Source organism: Larus michahellis, chromosome 1 (genome assembly GCF_964199755.1).
Source record: "Larus michahellis chromosome 1, bLarMic1.1, whole genome shotgun sequence".
NCBI classification, from domain to species: domain Eukaryota; kingdom Metazoa; phylum Chordata; class Aves; order Charadriiformes; family Laridae; genus Larus; species Larus michahellis.
In genome coordinates, this window is record NC_133896.1 from 113944211 (window position 1) to 113958892 (window position 14682).

General features: G+C 38.3%; 1 protein-coding gene across 5 annotated transcripts in view; it reads left to right on the forward strand.

The window, feature by feature from the left end:
- The window catches only part of USP25 (ubiquitin specific peptidase 25), a 96916-nt gene that overhangs the window by 64371 nt on the left and 17863 nt on the right, over nt 1-14682 (forward strand). For all 5 annotated transcript variants that reach the window (XM_074599739.1, XM_074599749.1, XM_074599759.1 and 2 more), the window contains 8 exons: nt 2408-2535; nt 3311-3406; nt 3706-3867; nt 6041-6249; nt 6983-7053; nt 10646-10874; nt 12245-12442; nt 13934-14073. In XM_074599739.1, the coding sequence (XP_074455840.1) occupies nt 2408-2535; nt 3311-3406; nt 3706-3867; nt 6041-6249; nt 6983-7053; nt 10646-10874; nt 12245-12442; nt 13934-14073 (1233 nt within the window). The remainder of the gene's footprint in view (nt 1-2407; nt 2536-3310; nt 3407-3705; nt 3868-6040; nt 6250-6982; nt 7054-10645; nt 10875-12244; nt 12443-13933; nt 14074-14682) is intronic.

Here is a 14682-nt window from a genome sequence, read left to right on the forward strand (position 1 = left end):
TTCATAAATTTCTTGATACAATCCAAAATTCAATTTCTTTATGCAAGGTGAAATCTTGTATGTACCTACTACAAGAGCACGATTGTTTATCTTATGGACTGAAGGTTGTGTTGCAGTTAAAACCTGTGTGCTTTCATGCATGAAATGTCAGTTCAGTTATAAATGCTTGACTAGAAGTGTCAGACTTTAGGATTATTTTTTTTGTTGTTTTGTTTTTGAGGTTTTTTTTAAACCTGTACTGTGAGGAAACTATGAGGAACAGAAGGATAGTCATGTACAGGTCTAAAGTGTTAAGCTTTGAGTTCTGTGAAACTGTCAGGGTTTTAATCAGCTTGGCTTCTTAACATGTGGAAATAGAAGTGAAATAGTCATATCACAGATTGACAAGAGTGGCTAAACAAGAAAGGTAATGTGTTAAGTCCTAGTGCAGAAAAACATATCTGCATTATTACCAGGGCCAAGTAAATTGGTTGCATTTCCCTAAAATTAATTAATTTACTAATAGTGGTTGCTGCTGTTAGTAGTTATGTTTAAACATAATGCCTCAAAGATGTCAACAGTGCATTGGAAGGTTTGGAAGTACTGAAGAAAGCTGAATTTCTTGTAGCTTTAATGAAGTCTGTCTCTGCTGAACAAAGACTTCAAGTGGCATTTGTCTGAGCTGGTAGATATCAAAGCTTAAAGAGAGTAATAATGTAAATGTAGTAGTCACATGTGTTGAAAGGTCCATTTTATCCTGAAAGTAACATTCTGATTTTTTTCCTTGTTCCCACCATTGCCTCTAATGGGGTATTTAGCTTGTTGTTCATTATTATTATTATCACAATACCTAAAAGCCTCAGCCATGGAGTAGGGTGTCAGCAAGCGAGCTAGTGTATGAACACAAAACAAAGAGACGTTCCCTGTCCCAAGGGACTTAAATCCCAATTCGTGAGAAGATGGAGGTCAATGCACATACTTGGAGTTAAAAGTGTGGGGAAAATGATATAACGTTCGTCAGCATCATGTTTGATGAACTTCAGCACATCAGCAGCTTAGTCATTGATAAGTGGTTTGGGGGTCTTGCAATAAAAGGGTTTTAGGGGGAAGGGTTGTGGTGTGGCTGTGCTGACTTTAGCACTGCAATTTACTGTTGTGTGAAGCTGCTGCAGGAGAGAAGTCATGTTTATCTCCTTTAAAACTGAAAAGGTGCTTAGTGGAGGCTGATGCAGGCAAGAAAACGGAAGGCAGCTCATTTTACATGTAAACAGATGAAAGGAGTGATGCTGAAGGCAGTTAACTAGGAAAATTCAGCAACATCCTGGAAATCTTGTAGTGTGACAAGGCTACGTGTGGTAAGGCCAGGCAAGGGGAGAAGGGAGGAAACGTTGCACTGAGATGTGAAGTGATGAGAATGTAGACCCGAATTTTAGCCATGAGCGCAGGAAGAAAAGGCTGTCTTGGAGGTAGTGTATGAAACGACAATTCAAGACATTTGGCTGGATAGGAGAACTTGAAGTGAGTCTTGACTCAAATGCCACATCTGGGCTATTGGCATTGACGTCAGAAATGTGTGGCAACGGTGTCTGCAACAATCAGGGAAGCTCAAGCTGATGGTTAGACATCAAAAACATATGTTGATAGACAAAATGTTGATAGACCGTGTTTTTTATGTTACAGAGTGGAGACAAAAAAGGAACTCTAATGCTGGAATTGGATCTGAATTTATCTTGTAGTTGAGAAATGAAGTATGTAAGGAAAGAAATGAGGATTAAGGATAGACCTCTACTGAATACTCACAGAAAACTGGGATAAGGTGATGATAACATGGGTTGCTCCATGGACGATTAGCAGTGATTAGAGACATGAGCAGAAACTTCAGAAGAGGTTAGCATGGAGGAGATCTCAAGGAAAAGTATCAGTTTTACAGCTCTGAGAGAGCTTGTCTGACCCAGCCCAGAGTACTCGCTGATCCTGCTTCAGAGGATGTCCTTAGAAACTTTGACTGATACCAGGTCAGAAACTTGAGTCTGAGGGAGCTAGCTGGAAGAGCACATCATACAGCATAAAAACTCTTCAGTGGTCTTCCAGAGTTACAGGAGAACAGGAGAGTTGGCAAGGCAGATAGGTTCAAGCATAGGCCCTTTTAGTACGAGCGAGACACATGAAAGCAAGGAGCCTTCCTGCCTGTTCCACTTTATTGCAGGTAGCGATAGATGAGTTGAAAAGCTCTGATGCGGCATGGGTGACAAGTGGTCTGTGTTTACAGTGAAGGTGAAAGATGTGAACTTTAGAAAGCTTATGCCGATCCACTCTCTAAAACCAGTTTCTCCCATAGCTGTCAGTCTGCAGGTATTGTAACGTTATTACTAAAGTTCTGCCATTGGAAGGCATTCATTGTGGGGTTTTCTGTTTTTCTTTTGTTCAGCACTGGTTCACTGAGCTTCCTCCTGTCTTAACTTTTGAGCTATCAAGATTTGAGTTTAATCAGGCTTTGGGGAGACCAGAGAAGATACACAACAAATTAGAATTTCCTCCAATTTTGTATCTGGACAGGTACAGTATAATATTATCCATGAAGTCCTATGAATATGAATCAAATCTCATGAGTTGGGTAGAGTTGCTGGTGCATCTTGTACTCGCTTAAATCACAGTAAGTTTCTGTTCTAGCTGGACAAGTTAATTTTCATGGGTTTCATCCGTTTCAGAAAATACACATAGATAACAATTTAAGACCTGCTGCTACTTTGTTCCAAAACCTGCTTACACTTCAGTCTTTAATTTATTACTAGGTAGGCAAAATACTCTGAAAAATCACAATGTTTATGAGCCCGTTCGGGAAAGAGGGTGAGTAGTCAGGTATTTCATGGTATTCCAGATAGACTGCATGGATTGAAGAGGACTCTCAGCAGCATGCCCATACAGTGCATGCTGTTCATATGTACAGGTGAAATACTTGGCTTTCAGTTAACGCTGAATGTTATTTGTAAGCCTAAGCAACGAAACAGGAGTATTATTACGCGGTTGCTTCTTAAACCACTTTATTTAGAAGCTTTCTAGTATGTGTTTGTACACTTTTATATGAGAACAGAGCTTTTGACACTAGGGATAAAGTATCTTCTGAAAGCTGTGAAAGGGGAGACTTAATAGGGTTACTGTTTTCTTCTCAGTTCTGATTTACTGCTTAACGTGTTGTAGGTAAAACAAGGTTCTAAAGAGGGTTATTTATTTATTTAGCCATGCTAAACGGCATGGCTGATGGGTACAGACCTCGGTTTCAGGGTTGGAATACTATGGTCTGACATCCTTCTCTAACTTTCATGTTTTACAGGTATATGCACAAAAACAGAGAAATAACAAGAATTAAACGGGATGAAATCAAGAGACTCAAAGAGTACCTCACGGTTTTACAGCAGAGATTAGAACGGTACTATAGATAACTGTTCCCAGTGTAAATGCAAATAATATTATGGGCTACATAGAATAAGTCCTTTCAGCTACGCACTTTGTGTGTAGTTATTTGCTCTAAATTTCCCTGCAGTATCTCTTCTCTTTTACCATTTTGCGTGGAAACTGTGTATAAGCACAGTAGTTCTGATGCATGAAACGTGCTAGGAAAGGCTTGCTTTATTTAATTGCAGTCAACCAGAAAAAAAAAAATCCTTTTTTTTTTTTTCTTTTTTTGTATATGTGAGTCATGGCATTAATACGTTTTGTGGTTAACAGATATTTAAGCTATGGTTCTGGTCCTAAACGATTCCCCTTGGTAGATGTCCTGCAGTACGCCTTGGAGTTCGCCTCCAGCAAGCCGGTGTGCACGTCTCCTGTCGATGACCTGGGTGCTAGTGCCCCTGCCAGTGGCACGCTGCCGGCCCAGACCTCACCCAGGTAAGGGCTGCCTCCCGCTCTCCCAGGGGGAGAGCCCAGTCTGGTACCTTACTGTGTTGTGTGCCCAATCCTGAAAAGAGATTACCCTGCCCCAGACAGCTTGCTGTTTATTGAGGATAACCGGCCAGTTTGTGTAACCAACATTAGGAAAACCAAGGGAGAATAAGGGATGCATCAGTAACGTGAACAAACCAGGTAAAACTACTATAACCATGTACTGCCCATACATTTAAGAGACAGTGTCATCACAGGAGTAATCTTGAGGGATTTGAAAGAACCAAAGGTAGTAGAGTCAAGAACCTCGTTTGAAGAAGATGATATAACTTTGCATATGAAAAAAAGTATAAAGTATTAACCAGTAGTGGCAGCTTGTTTTGCTGTATGTCTTTGGCCTTGGACTGTAACAACATAACCATCCCCTCAGTGCAAACCCAGCCCCTGAGAGACAGTGGAGGAAATTTAACTGCTTCGTTCACCAGATGAATACAACTGGGCATCTCCTAAGGGGTATAGCGTAAAGTTTCTGAGCTCTTCCTAGAAGTATTTTTCAGCACGACAGACTTAAATAAATAAACCAAAACGTTAATAATCCGGGTTTGTCTCATGTGCTTACAAAAATGTCTTTAGGTGGGAAATTACCATTCTCAAACAAAGCACAATTCCAAATAGACACAATATCTGGTGAGGTCACCGCTTCCCAAGCGTGTTGTTTAAGAATCTGAATTTGGGCAGCATGTATGTGCTGCAGAGCTTCATGGTTTCTGGTGTACAATTTATCTGTTAATTTTTTCCTGGGAATTAAGCTCCTTTTCTGCTTTGCAGCTTACACTTCTTAGCAAGTTTGTCAGGAACCTAAAAGTCTGAGTTTTAAAATACAGAATAGCTAAAGTATCAGGGAGTTAAAGGTTCAGTAGTGTTGGTTTTTCTCATTAGAAGCTAGTAACTATTATTAACGCTTAACAGAGTATAACTTAGGGTAGGATTTGGCTAGGTGGACACCAACAGTTTACAACAGCTTTTTTATATTGCATTCAGAGAGTAGGGTTCTAAGTTCTGGTCCCGTCAAGATGGGACTTCAAAGGAGTAAAGTAAATGAATCTAAAAAGCCTTTAAAATATTTCAGATGTCTTACTGATATAATGCTAGTAGAAATTGTGGTGATTGATATGAGAAGACAGACTTCTAAAAGCTACCATTGCTTGCATGAAATACAATATCAAAAGTAATATACTTTGTTCAAACTCCTACATAGGAAGTTTGTTCTGTCAAAATGTAAGTGTTATGACTTTTTTTGTCAGTCTGTAGAAACACAGCAGCATGTTGTGTGGAGTGACATGGTCAGCTCTTACTGTTCTTGGAACTTTCTAAACTACTGAAGAATCCCAGTTCCCCGGGCTGTATCATGATGTCGTGCACAAAGTGAAAAGTCAGTGGCTTGCTAGAAAGGTCTTCAGATTCCTGTTATGCATACGAATACATATAGATAGTTTTGTTGATGGGAAGAGAAAAATCTGTAATAGGTTCTCATTTTTATTATTCTGCTGCTCTTGTAGAATTCTCCTGAGCTGGTCGCTTAGTTGTTTGAGTTACAAGACTTGTTTGGAACAAGTTTAGATGGTTTGGTGCTAAATTTAGAGTGTGCCATAAATACCAGAGATCCCTTTATCGTTGCTGTTCAGTTAACATAAGTTGTAGATAGGCAATCAGAAAAAGAAAGTCTGCTAGGCATAAGACACGTGAAGAACTTATTAAACAGTGAACTTGTATTTATTGGATTTTATGGTCAATGGTCCATAAGACAAGCTGCTGTGATTTTTCATTCTGCAGTTTGGCATAAATGTTTCAAAGTGATTACTTGTATCATCTTATTTGAAAGTGTTGAATAGCATTTTGAGTAAAGCAAACTGTGGCTTGACCTATCCAATTCCGATTCCTTTATCTTTGGTAATGGCAGCCAGAGTTGTTATTGTGCGAACTTGTAGTACACCACAAAGTTTTCAGGATTTAGATACTAATTCCATATTGATATTGTAAGTATCTTTCCTGGATTGCACTGTAGGAAGTTATCTTTAAAATTTCTGTTTTCAGACTAAAAGCTTATTTTTATGGTATAGCTTTTAGTTTGTATATGTGGTGATTCAATTTTTGTATTTCATGTTTTGAATGAATGCAGCACAATAGAGCAGCAGGGACCTTCATCTTCAGATGTTCCAAGCACATCTCCTGTACAAAGATCAGTAATACATAAACCATTCACACAATCACGAATTCCTCCTGATCTGCCAATGCATCCGGCGCCAAGGCACATCACTGAGGAAGAGCTGTCTGTCCTAGAAGGCTGTTTACATCGCTGGAGGACTGAAGTAGAGAACGACACTAGAGGTAATGCCACGAGCTGGAGAACGCATTTGCCCTTGGAAAGGGTTTCTGGAAGTGGGGGAAATGGCCGTAATGACCACGTGTTTGCTGAGGTGCTTGTTTCATGTTTCCAAACTTACCTCTAGCACATAGGAAGAGAATTCAGTTAGAGATTGTATTAGACTGGAGGTATACAAACTGAAGATGCAAATTGGGCATTGAGTGTAGCATACACGGGTGTTTCAATCCAGGTTTCCATGTGCGTGATGTTGGGGGGAGTAGAGTGGGGAGTAGAGTGAAGTAGAGGTAGGATCCACGCCGAAGAAGGTCTCTGCAGATGTGTTTGAGCTGTCAGCGTGATAGTGGCTGGGCCCATGCTGTGACTTGGCGCTCTGTGGGGGAGTTTGGGTGGAGTGGCCCCTTCTTGGAGGGAAAATTCAGCAAATTTCTGAGCAAAGGCTTTTTGGAGTGGGTAGAGCTCACGGTCTGCTCTGTTGCTCCGAGGGAAACAAGGGAAGCAGTTGTTCCAGCAAGGGTGGGCTTGGTTGAATTCTAGGAAATGAGCAGTGGCATGTCACAAATCACTCTGCTTTATCATCTGAGAAGGGTTAGTGTTTGGCATGTAGGCAGATAAACAGATGCACCAAATGTGAAACTTATCCTTGTTTGAGCCTTTAATGGGAAAAAATAAAGATGTAGCCATGTGCAATTATGCAGCCTCATGTAAGAGAGCTTCTTTTTTTAATTTTTCTTTTAGACTTACAAGAGAGTATATCTAGAATACATCGGACAATTGAATTGATGTACTCTGACAAAACAATGGTCCAAGTAAGTACAATTTCTGCATGAGATAATTCAAAATAGATTCTTTTTGTCACTTCTCTTAAAGTTCTTAGATGCTTGAAAATAGAGCAAGTATACAACAGTTACATATAATGGTTTGAGAAATTTCATTGGAAAGTCATAGTGGGTTTTGCAAACCTTTTAATTATGCCCAGTCAGGTGTTAGAATATTTTACAGGTGACATAAGACAGGTATAACATATGACACACTTAAGTTTAAGCAACTTGGTAATGAAAGGCTGAAATATGTTCTCTCTCTGCTCCATTTTTTTGACTTGAATGCAGAACTTCAGTTTTTGTATAACACAATAACATTTTTCTCACCCCGATTTGACCATATTGCTAGGTAGTGTGATGACTTTAAGATGGCAAAGCAATAGACACAAGAAACTATTATTTTTATACTTCAATGCTTATTGCCATTGTGTATTGCAACTTCTGTATGAATGCTAAAGAATCAAAGGCTCCTGATTCTAATTAGTAGTTAATAATGCCAGTGGGGTTTGGTTTTTTTTTGTTGCTTTGCTTTTTGTTGGATTTTTTAAAACTCTGTCTAGATTTAGTATCAGTCACAACCTTGGCTATTAGTATAAGCTGCCTTTTAGGGCGATTCTCATGCTCTGTAATCTGAACAGCATTTTTAGAATGCTTTGCTATGGACTCGTGGCTTCTCTGGTATTTGTTATGTTCACATACTCATGTTCGCTTACTTTGACAGGTTTTAAGGTTAAGGATTACTTCCCCTGTTACTTTCTGTTAGTAAAAAGAACTATTTTCCTTCCAAGTAAGATCTGTTCAGCTTATAGTTTTCCTTGATGTATGTTTTCATTTCGTACATGGCTTGTAATAGTTCCTGGCAGCTGAACTCTGATGTTGAGGATTTCAGGCAGACTTGCCTAGATGGCTTTCTTTAAGCTTGTACTGGCAGGCAATTTTTTTCCTTAATACTTGTGTTATTACCGGAAGGCTATAGGCTACATATCATCTAACAGTAAAATGAAGTAATTTGGTGATCTCACATCCAAATAGCCTACCTTTGTTGGCTTATGTGTTATAGGAGGAAATACCTCTGGATGGCAAAGACATTAGTCAGCAATCATTACAATGGAAAAAGATGACTCAGTAAAGCACTTTGTCCTAGTACAGATTTGCATAAGGTAGACTAGATTTTTTTGTTTGGTTTTGTTTTGAAACAGAATTCCAGAAATGGAGGAGGGGGAAGATGGTATATAGATTTGTAGAGGGGGTTCCTGTGCCATGCCTGAAAATAGCGGGGTGTGTGTTAAGTGATTGTTAGGAAACAAGTACTGAACCCAGCTGAGATCACAGGCTGGAAGCGAAGGCTGCCCTTCCGCAGCTCAGCTGGTTTTGTCCCTATGGGTATTTTGGCACAATAGGAAGGAGGCAGGTGCATATAGCTGCCTACTTTCCCCCCACCTACCTCCGCATCTGGGCGATTGGATAGCTTAGTATTGCCCCATTCTCTGGGAGCAGTTTCACAGTATTGATCTTTTCCTCTGAAGGATACAATTGTAGGACTGAAAGCTTTTCTCTTGTGAGTTGATAAGGTCTGAGCACATAAAACTTTTTAAGGAAAATGTTTTATATTTGCAGGATGCTTCCTAGTGTTTGGACTATTTAAGAGGCTCTTAATCTTCTTCTCGTGTCCCCTTTGATTCCAAGGAAACTACAGTTGTCCATAAAACCCTTGTCAAATTGTCATACGAAATACATTCCTGAATTTCTTATTTTGTCTCGTCCTCCTGAATGGATTTCATCAGCTGCTTATTTGAGTATTTCCCTCCCTCTGTGAACTTGCTGTGGGAATTCATCTTTGATATATCAGCTTTGATATATCTGTTCTGTAGCCACATGTGATGAGGGTGGTGAAGCTCCATTTCTGTTTCATTAGTAAGTGTAAGCTAAGAAGCTTAATGCCAACTATTTACTTGTTGTGTTGGCCTGTACTATTAATTGCTGTTGATATAGTGGCTTATTGCAAGAGATGCCTCTTCACAGTGAACTTGCCTGTCCTTCAGTCGCAGATCTCTGTGGGGAACCTTCCTGGAAGCTCAGCGTGGATGACTGACGGACGGTCCTCCAGAGCTGGAGCCAAAGGGTAGAGGCCTTCAAGCTGACCCAGTTAGCATGGTTTTAAGTAAAATGATTGAAATTCACCTGAGATCTTAATGCCCTGTGTTAGGGTGAGGAAATTTTATTGTCAAGAGACTTTTTTTTTTTTTAATCAGGATCTACATATATTTATGTGCATTTGCATGTACTTGCAATCATTTTAAGAAGGCTTTCACACTGGTTTGATAACAGACGTTAAGCCCAGAGCATTCAGATTTAAGGACTTGCTAGGATTTCTCCTGTGTCTATTTCTTGTGTTTGGGAGACTTACAGCACAGTTTGTCTCCAGAATGACAGTCTGTTTGATTCCAGCTGCTGTACAGCCAGTCAGCTTTACAGTTCAAGGGGGGTTGCAAAATCTCCACCACTTGCATATAACCTGGAAGAGAATGATCAGGTTAAAAATAATTTCAAGGAGTTTCTCAAGTCATAGTTACGTATTTATGGTTACTAATTATTGTGGTGCTCAAATGATATTTGCAACAAATGTTTAGTACCCCTTATGTTAAATAGACCATTTAATCTACAGTCCAGACTCTGACACCAATAAAAGAAGGTTTCAGGTTTTTTCATCCTAGCTAAGCTGCTGTCATTCAGGCATACTGTGCATAGCGGGGAAGATCAGTTTTCCCTTTTATGTTGCATGTGCTGTTTCAGCAGGTTAAAATGAGCCAATCACTAAGATGCTTTTAAAAGACTTGTAAGTAAGGAACGTAGAAACTAAGTTTCCCATTCTTCTTACTTGTTGGTGAACACATGTAGCCTGGGATACTTCTTACATTGATCACAGAAACTGATATCTTCCTTCTCTGCCTTAGGAGGAGAGGACCTCTTCATGTCAACCTTCTCTTAGCAATGTTTTTACTGGTACTTTTAAAATACTGGAAAACAGTTGTGTTCCTATTCTACTCTAAGAATTTTAAAATATTTTTTTTAAGGAAGTATTCGACTGCCAGATATTCCTTCAAATAAACTCTTTTACTGGCACATAGAAAGCACAGAGTTTATTACCTTGAATTTGCACGTACCTTTCCAGACTTCAGGACAAGTTTACCAGGTCAGAACTGGAGCAAATCATAGATGTTCAAGGCTGATGTATTTGAGGGTATTTTTTGTAGATACAAGCAAAGTAGGAATATTAAGGAATGAAGAAAAGAGGATGCCTGGCAGTAAAGACAGCAGAGTAGACATTTGTGCTATAGACTTAGTAATGTTTTTAGGATCTCTTGGAACTAGTAGTGGTAAGTAAAATAGTTTAAAGTCCTTTTGCTTAGTGGGTTGCTAGTTTTACCTTTTTGTTTTTCCTCTATGTTATGTTTTGATCGTGTTTATATTTGTTAGTTTTATTTAATGTAGCTGTTATTGCTGGCAGGTAGTAGAAACTAAATGCTGGCAAGGAGAGTTTGACATTTTGGGTTTTTTGTGTCTTTTTTTTTTTTTTAAGGTTCCTTATAGGTTGCATGCTGTGCTAGTTCATGAAGGTCAAGCTAATGCAGGACACTACTGGGCATATATTTATGACCATAACCAGAACAGATGGATGAAATACAATGATATTTCTGTGACAAAGTCAACTTGGGAAGAGTTGGAACGGGACTCTTTTGGTGGTTACAGGAATGCCAGTGCATATTGTTTAATGTATATCAATGACAAGGAACAATACTTGATACAAGGTAATGTTATGGATATATTTTCTGCATGATATAGAATAGACAGATAACATTGATAAAAAGAGCTTCTTTCAGATGGATTTCCAGATTTTTTTAAATGGTTTTAATAATTATTGGAAGTTCTATTTATGCTCATAACCGCTAGTCAGATTGTTTATGTGGGTGGAACAATTGCTCAACTTTTAGATAAATAAAGAATACCATTGTTTCAGTATTATTAAGAGAGCAAAATAAACTAAGTTTGCTAATCTGTAAACACTTCAGCCAGGTGATCACACATTCAGAATTTTGGAGGTGTTATCTGACTGAAGATTAGAACAGAAATAGGAAATAAAGAAATTACCCTCTTGACATTAAAATCTTTGTGTAGCTTTTTTTTTATGAACTTTAAAGGAGCATGGAAACTTGAAGCTTTATGCAGTATATTGAAACGTAAATAACTTAGCTCTACCAACCACACATTAACCCAAAGTAATACATGGATTTGGAATTTTTTTTTCAGGTCATGTAGTAGTATTTAATGATAAGGCTTGGAGAGAGGGCAAAGATCCCTTAGGATGAGTTCTGTAGGGCCTTATAACTGTGACTAGGGAGCTGACTGTGAAAATGGCTGGACAATCAATAACAAGTGGTGAAAAACTTTAATGTTGCTGTTTTTTCATAGGGCAGAAAGCTAGAGTGTGCATTTGTTTGTTTTTTAAATAAGAACTGGTATTAACCTTGACATTTCTAGATTGCCAGATTAGTAGTGGACTTGCAGCCATAGGGTTTATGGGCCCTGTAGGGTGGCTGTGCCACTCTAATTAAGTCTGAGGCCTGCTTGCTGGGGAACAATTACAGCTGATTGATTCCCCAGGATCTAGGATGCTCTTGCAGAGACCATTCTCAAAGCAAAAAGGAAGGTTACTACATGTAGCTCGTGTTCTTATCAGTTAACGTTCCAAATCGCTGTAGGCCTGCTCTCCTTCCCCTTTTCTGCTGGGAAGTTGAGTTGCGTCCAGCTCCATGTGGCAGTTAATGCAATCAAGCTATGGTGGATTTTTTTGTGACTTTTTTCCTTGAATGTTTACAATCATAGTCCTCATAGCCCAAAAGGCTCATCTTTCAAAATGGCAATGATCTGAAGGTGCTGAAGAACATATAATCCAAAGATTGCAAGAGCAGTAGATATAGGTCTCAGTAGCAGAGGAGTGCCTACTGAGTGTACTCAGCTACTGAGGAGTGCTACTGATAATAAAACCACTTAAAAGTAATATAGTTTTTGAGTTTGCTGCTGACATGTATGTTTCCAGTAATTTTCTTCAAGAAATCTGTTAAACATACTTTTTCCCTATTCTTTCTTTTTCTGAAATTTATATTTCATGTTACCGCAGAAGAGTTTAACAAAGAAACAGGACAGATCCTTGTTGGAATGGACACGCTACCTTCTGATCTAAGGGATTACGTCAAGGAAGACAATAAACGTTTTGAAAAAGAACTCGAAGAATGGGATGCAGAACTCGCTCAGAAAGCACAGCAGGAGAAGTTGTTATCTCAGATACCCAGGGCACCAGCACCCTCACCTGCTCCAGGTTAGCTTCTTCTACTTGTTTGTGAAAGGAGTAGACCTTTCACTGGGTTTTGTATATGTTGTTTTGCAGTTTAAGAAAGGAATAAAAAGTCCATTTGTGTAATCTCGAATTAAAACTAGTTACTTGGCCAAGGTAACTACACTTAAAGTTTTGTCTGATAGGTTTTTTTGCATTTTATTTTTTACTTGAAGAAAAAAAAAATGTTTTTGGTTCTTCTGCCTTTTCCCTCCCAGTTGTGCCTAACTTATACTAAATTAATTAGGTTTTTTTCTGTAGAAACTTTGGCTTTTTAAGATAAGTAATTAACAGGTCTTACTAGTCTGTTTTGAGAATTTATTAGTCCATAAGTGATGTATATTTTTCTGTTCAGAGTGACTGAGTAGAAGACCTACCTTTTAATTTTGAATTAAGACAGAATTTAGATCTGAAGAGTAATTTATTTGGTGTGATGCACTGAATAGAGTTAGCAATAGTAGGGCCCACTTAAGAAATTATTATTTAAAACAAGGGTGTTGAAACTGTGGAAAAGGTTCTGAACAGCAACAGTGAGGCCAATGCTGTTAGGAGCCTCGCTAATAAAGACCACTGGCAATCTGACTATAAAACATACGCCTGTGTTGACACAGGAAAACCTGTCAGGTTTTAGGTTATATCCACCTTTTGCTCCATTGCAGAATGCTGTGTGTACATAATATGAAAGATGACAAGATGGATTTGTGTAGTGAGACTGCTGTCCAGATGTTCTTGATGTTGCCTTTGAGTCATTAAGACTGCGCATATATTTCTCATAACTATCTGCGACTAGAAACTGAATGTAAAAAGAGCAGTGATTTAATGACATTTCTCTTTTTGCAAACTCTATGGAGCGTGACTTCATCTTCTATACATTTTGATTTCACAGACACTTTGAGAATGGTTTTAGTTCTCTTGTTAGTAATGGAAAGTACTAAATGAATATTTTATTTGTTTGCCAAAACTTGCTTTCATCGTGTAAGGAATGTAAGACGCTATTGATTAGCAATTTTATTATCCTCAAGTGGGGAGACTTTCAGATTTCCCTTAAATCAAAAGATATAATGTGTTGATTATTTTGCAAAGTAAAAATACATCAGGTCCTTAATTGGCTGTAGGTCGTTCTGTAGATCGGGTCTGTATCCCACAGAAAGTCCAAGTAGAATCACATCTTTGTTCTCAGTTATCAACTATATGATTGATGAAAACTCGTCATTCAAGAGCCTTAATGAGCCTATAGATAGGACAGATCTGTTGTTCCTAGTATAAAATCATGGGTCCATTTATATGAAAGTGTTCAAAATGACCCTAAGACGCAGACTCGTGTAAAGTTATATTTGTGAATGGTGTGACCTACCCTGTACTTCCTGTGTGGGTTACCTTATCTATGAGTGAGACAGTCATCCAAATAGAACCAATTGATTTAAAATTCATGCTTATGTTAACACAAAAAATTGTTATTTTATTTCTGTCACTAAGTTCAAGCAGGAGAACCAGAATATTTAGAGCAGCCATCAAGAACTGATCTTTCAAAGCACTTAAAAGAAGATTCTGTACAAGCAATCAATAAAGCTTTAGCTGAACAAGAAGATAGAGGCCCAGAAGCTATAATGGATACGGTGAGAATATTTTGAAGCTTGCAATACTTCTTTTGCTTTTATTTTGCAAGTTGAAATGATATAATAGCTGATAAAAGGGTGCATGTGTGTAAACTGAACTGAAAATTGCTATTTCCTCAGGGACTGTCCAACACTAAAGTCCATCCAAAAAGTGTGTGTAACAGTCATGGGTATAGTAGCAAATACTAAGATAAATGCCCTCTATGTGATTAAAGTACTTGTCAAGAGTACAGCTTATATTGTTCAAATGACAGTCATGTGTTTGTGTCCACCATCTTATCAGAATGTTAGATGGTTCCATTTATTTTTTGAGAAGTAAACATTGACATCCCATGTAAAAGACTTGAGAAATATTGCTTTAAACATTCAGGTTTTTATCTGAGAAAGATAAGATTATAATTAAGTTCCCTCAAAAGACCTAGGGAAGTTCAAGTAGCTTTCAAAAATAAGGTTTTTTTTTTAAAAGTATTCTGTAGCTTCAATGCAACTTCATAACTTGATGAAAATTATTGTCTGTGATTCATCAGATGCAAATATTAACTTAAAATGGTTATAACAGCTAGTGTTGGATGATTTTATTTTCACTTCATACAACAAATACTAAGAGGA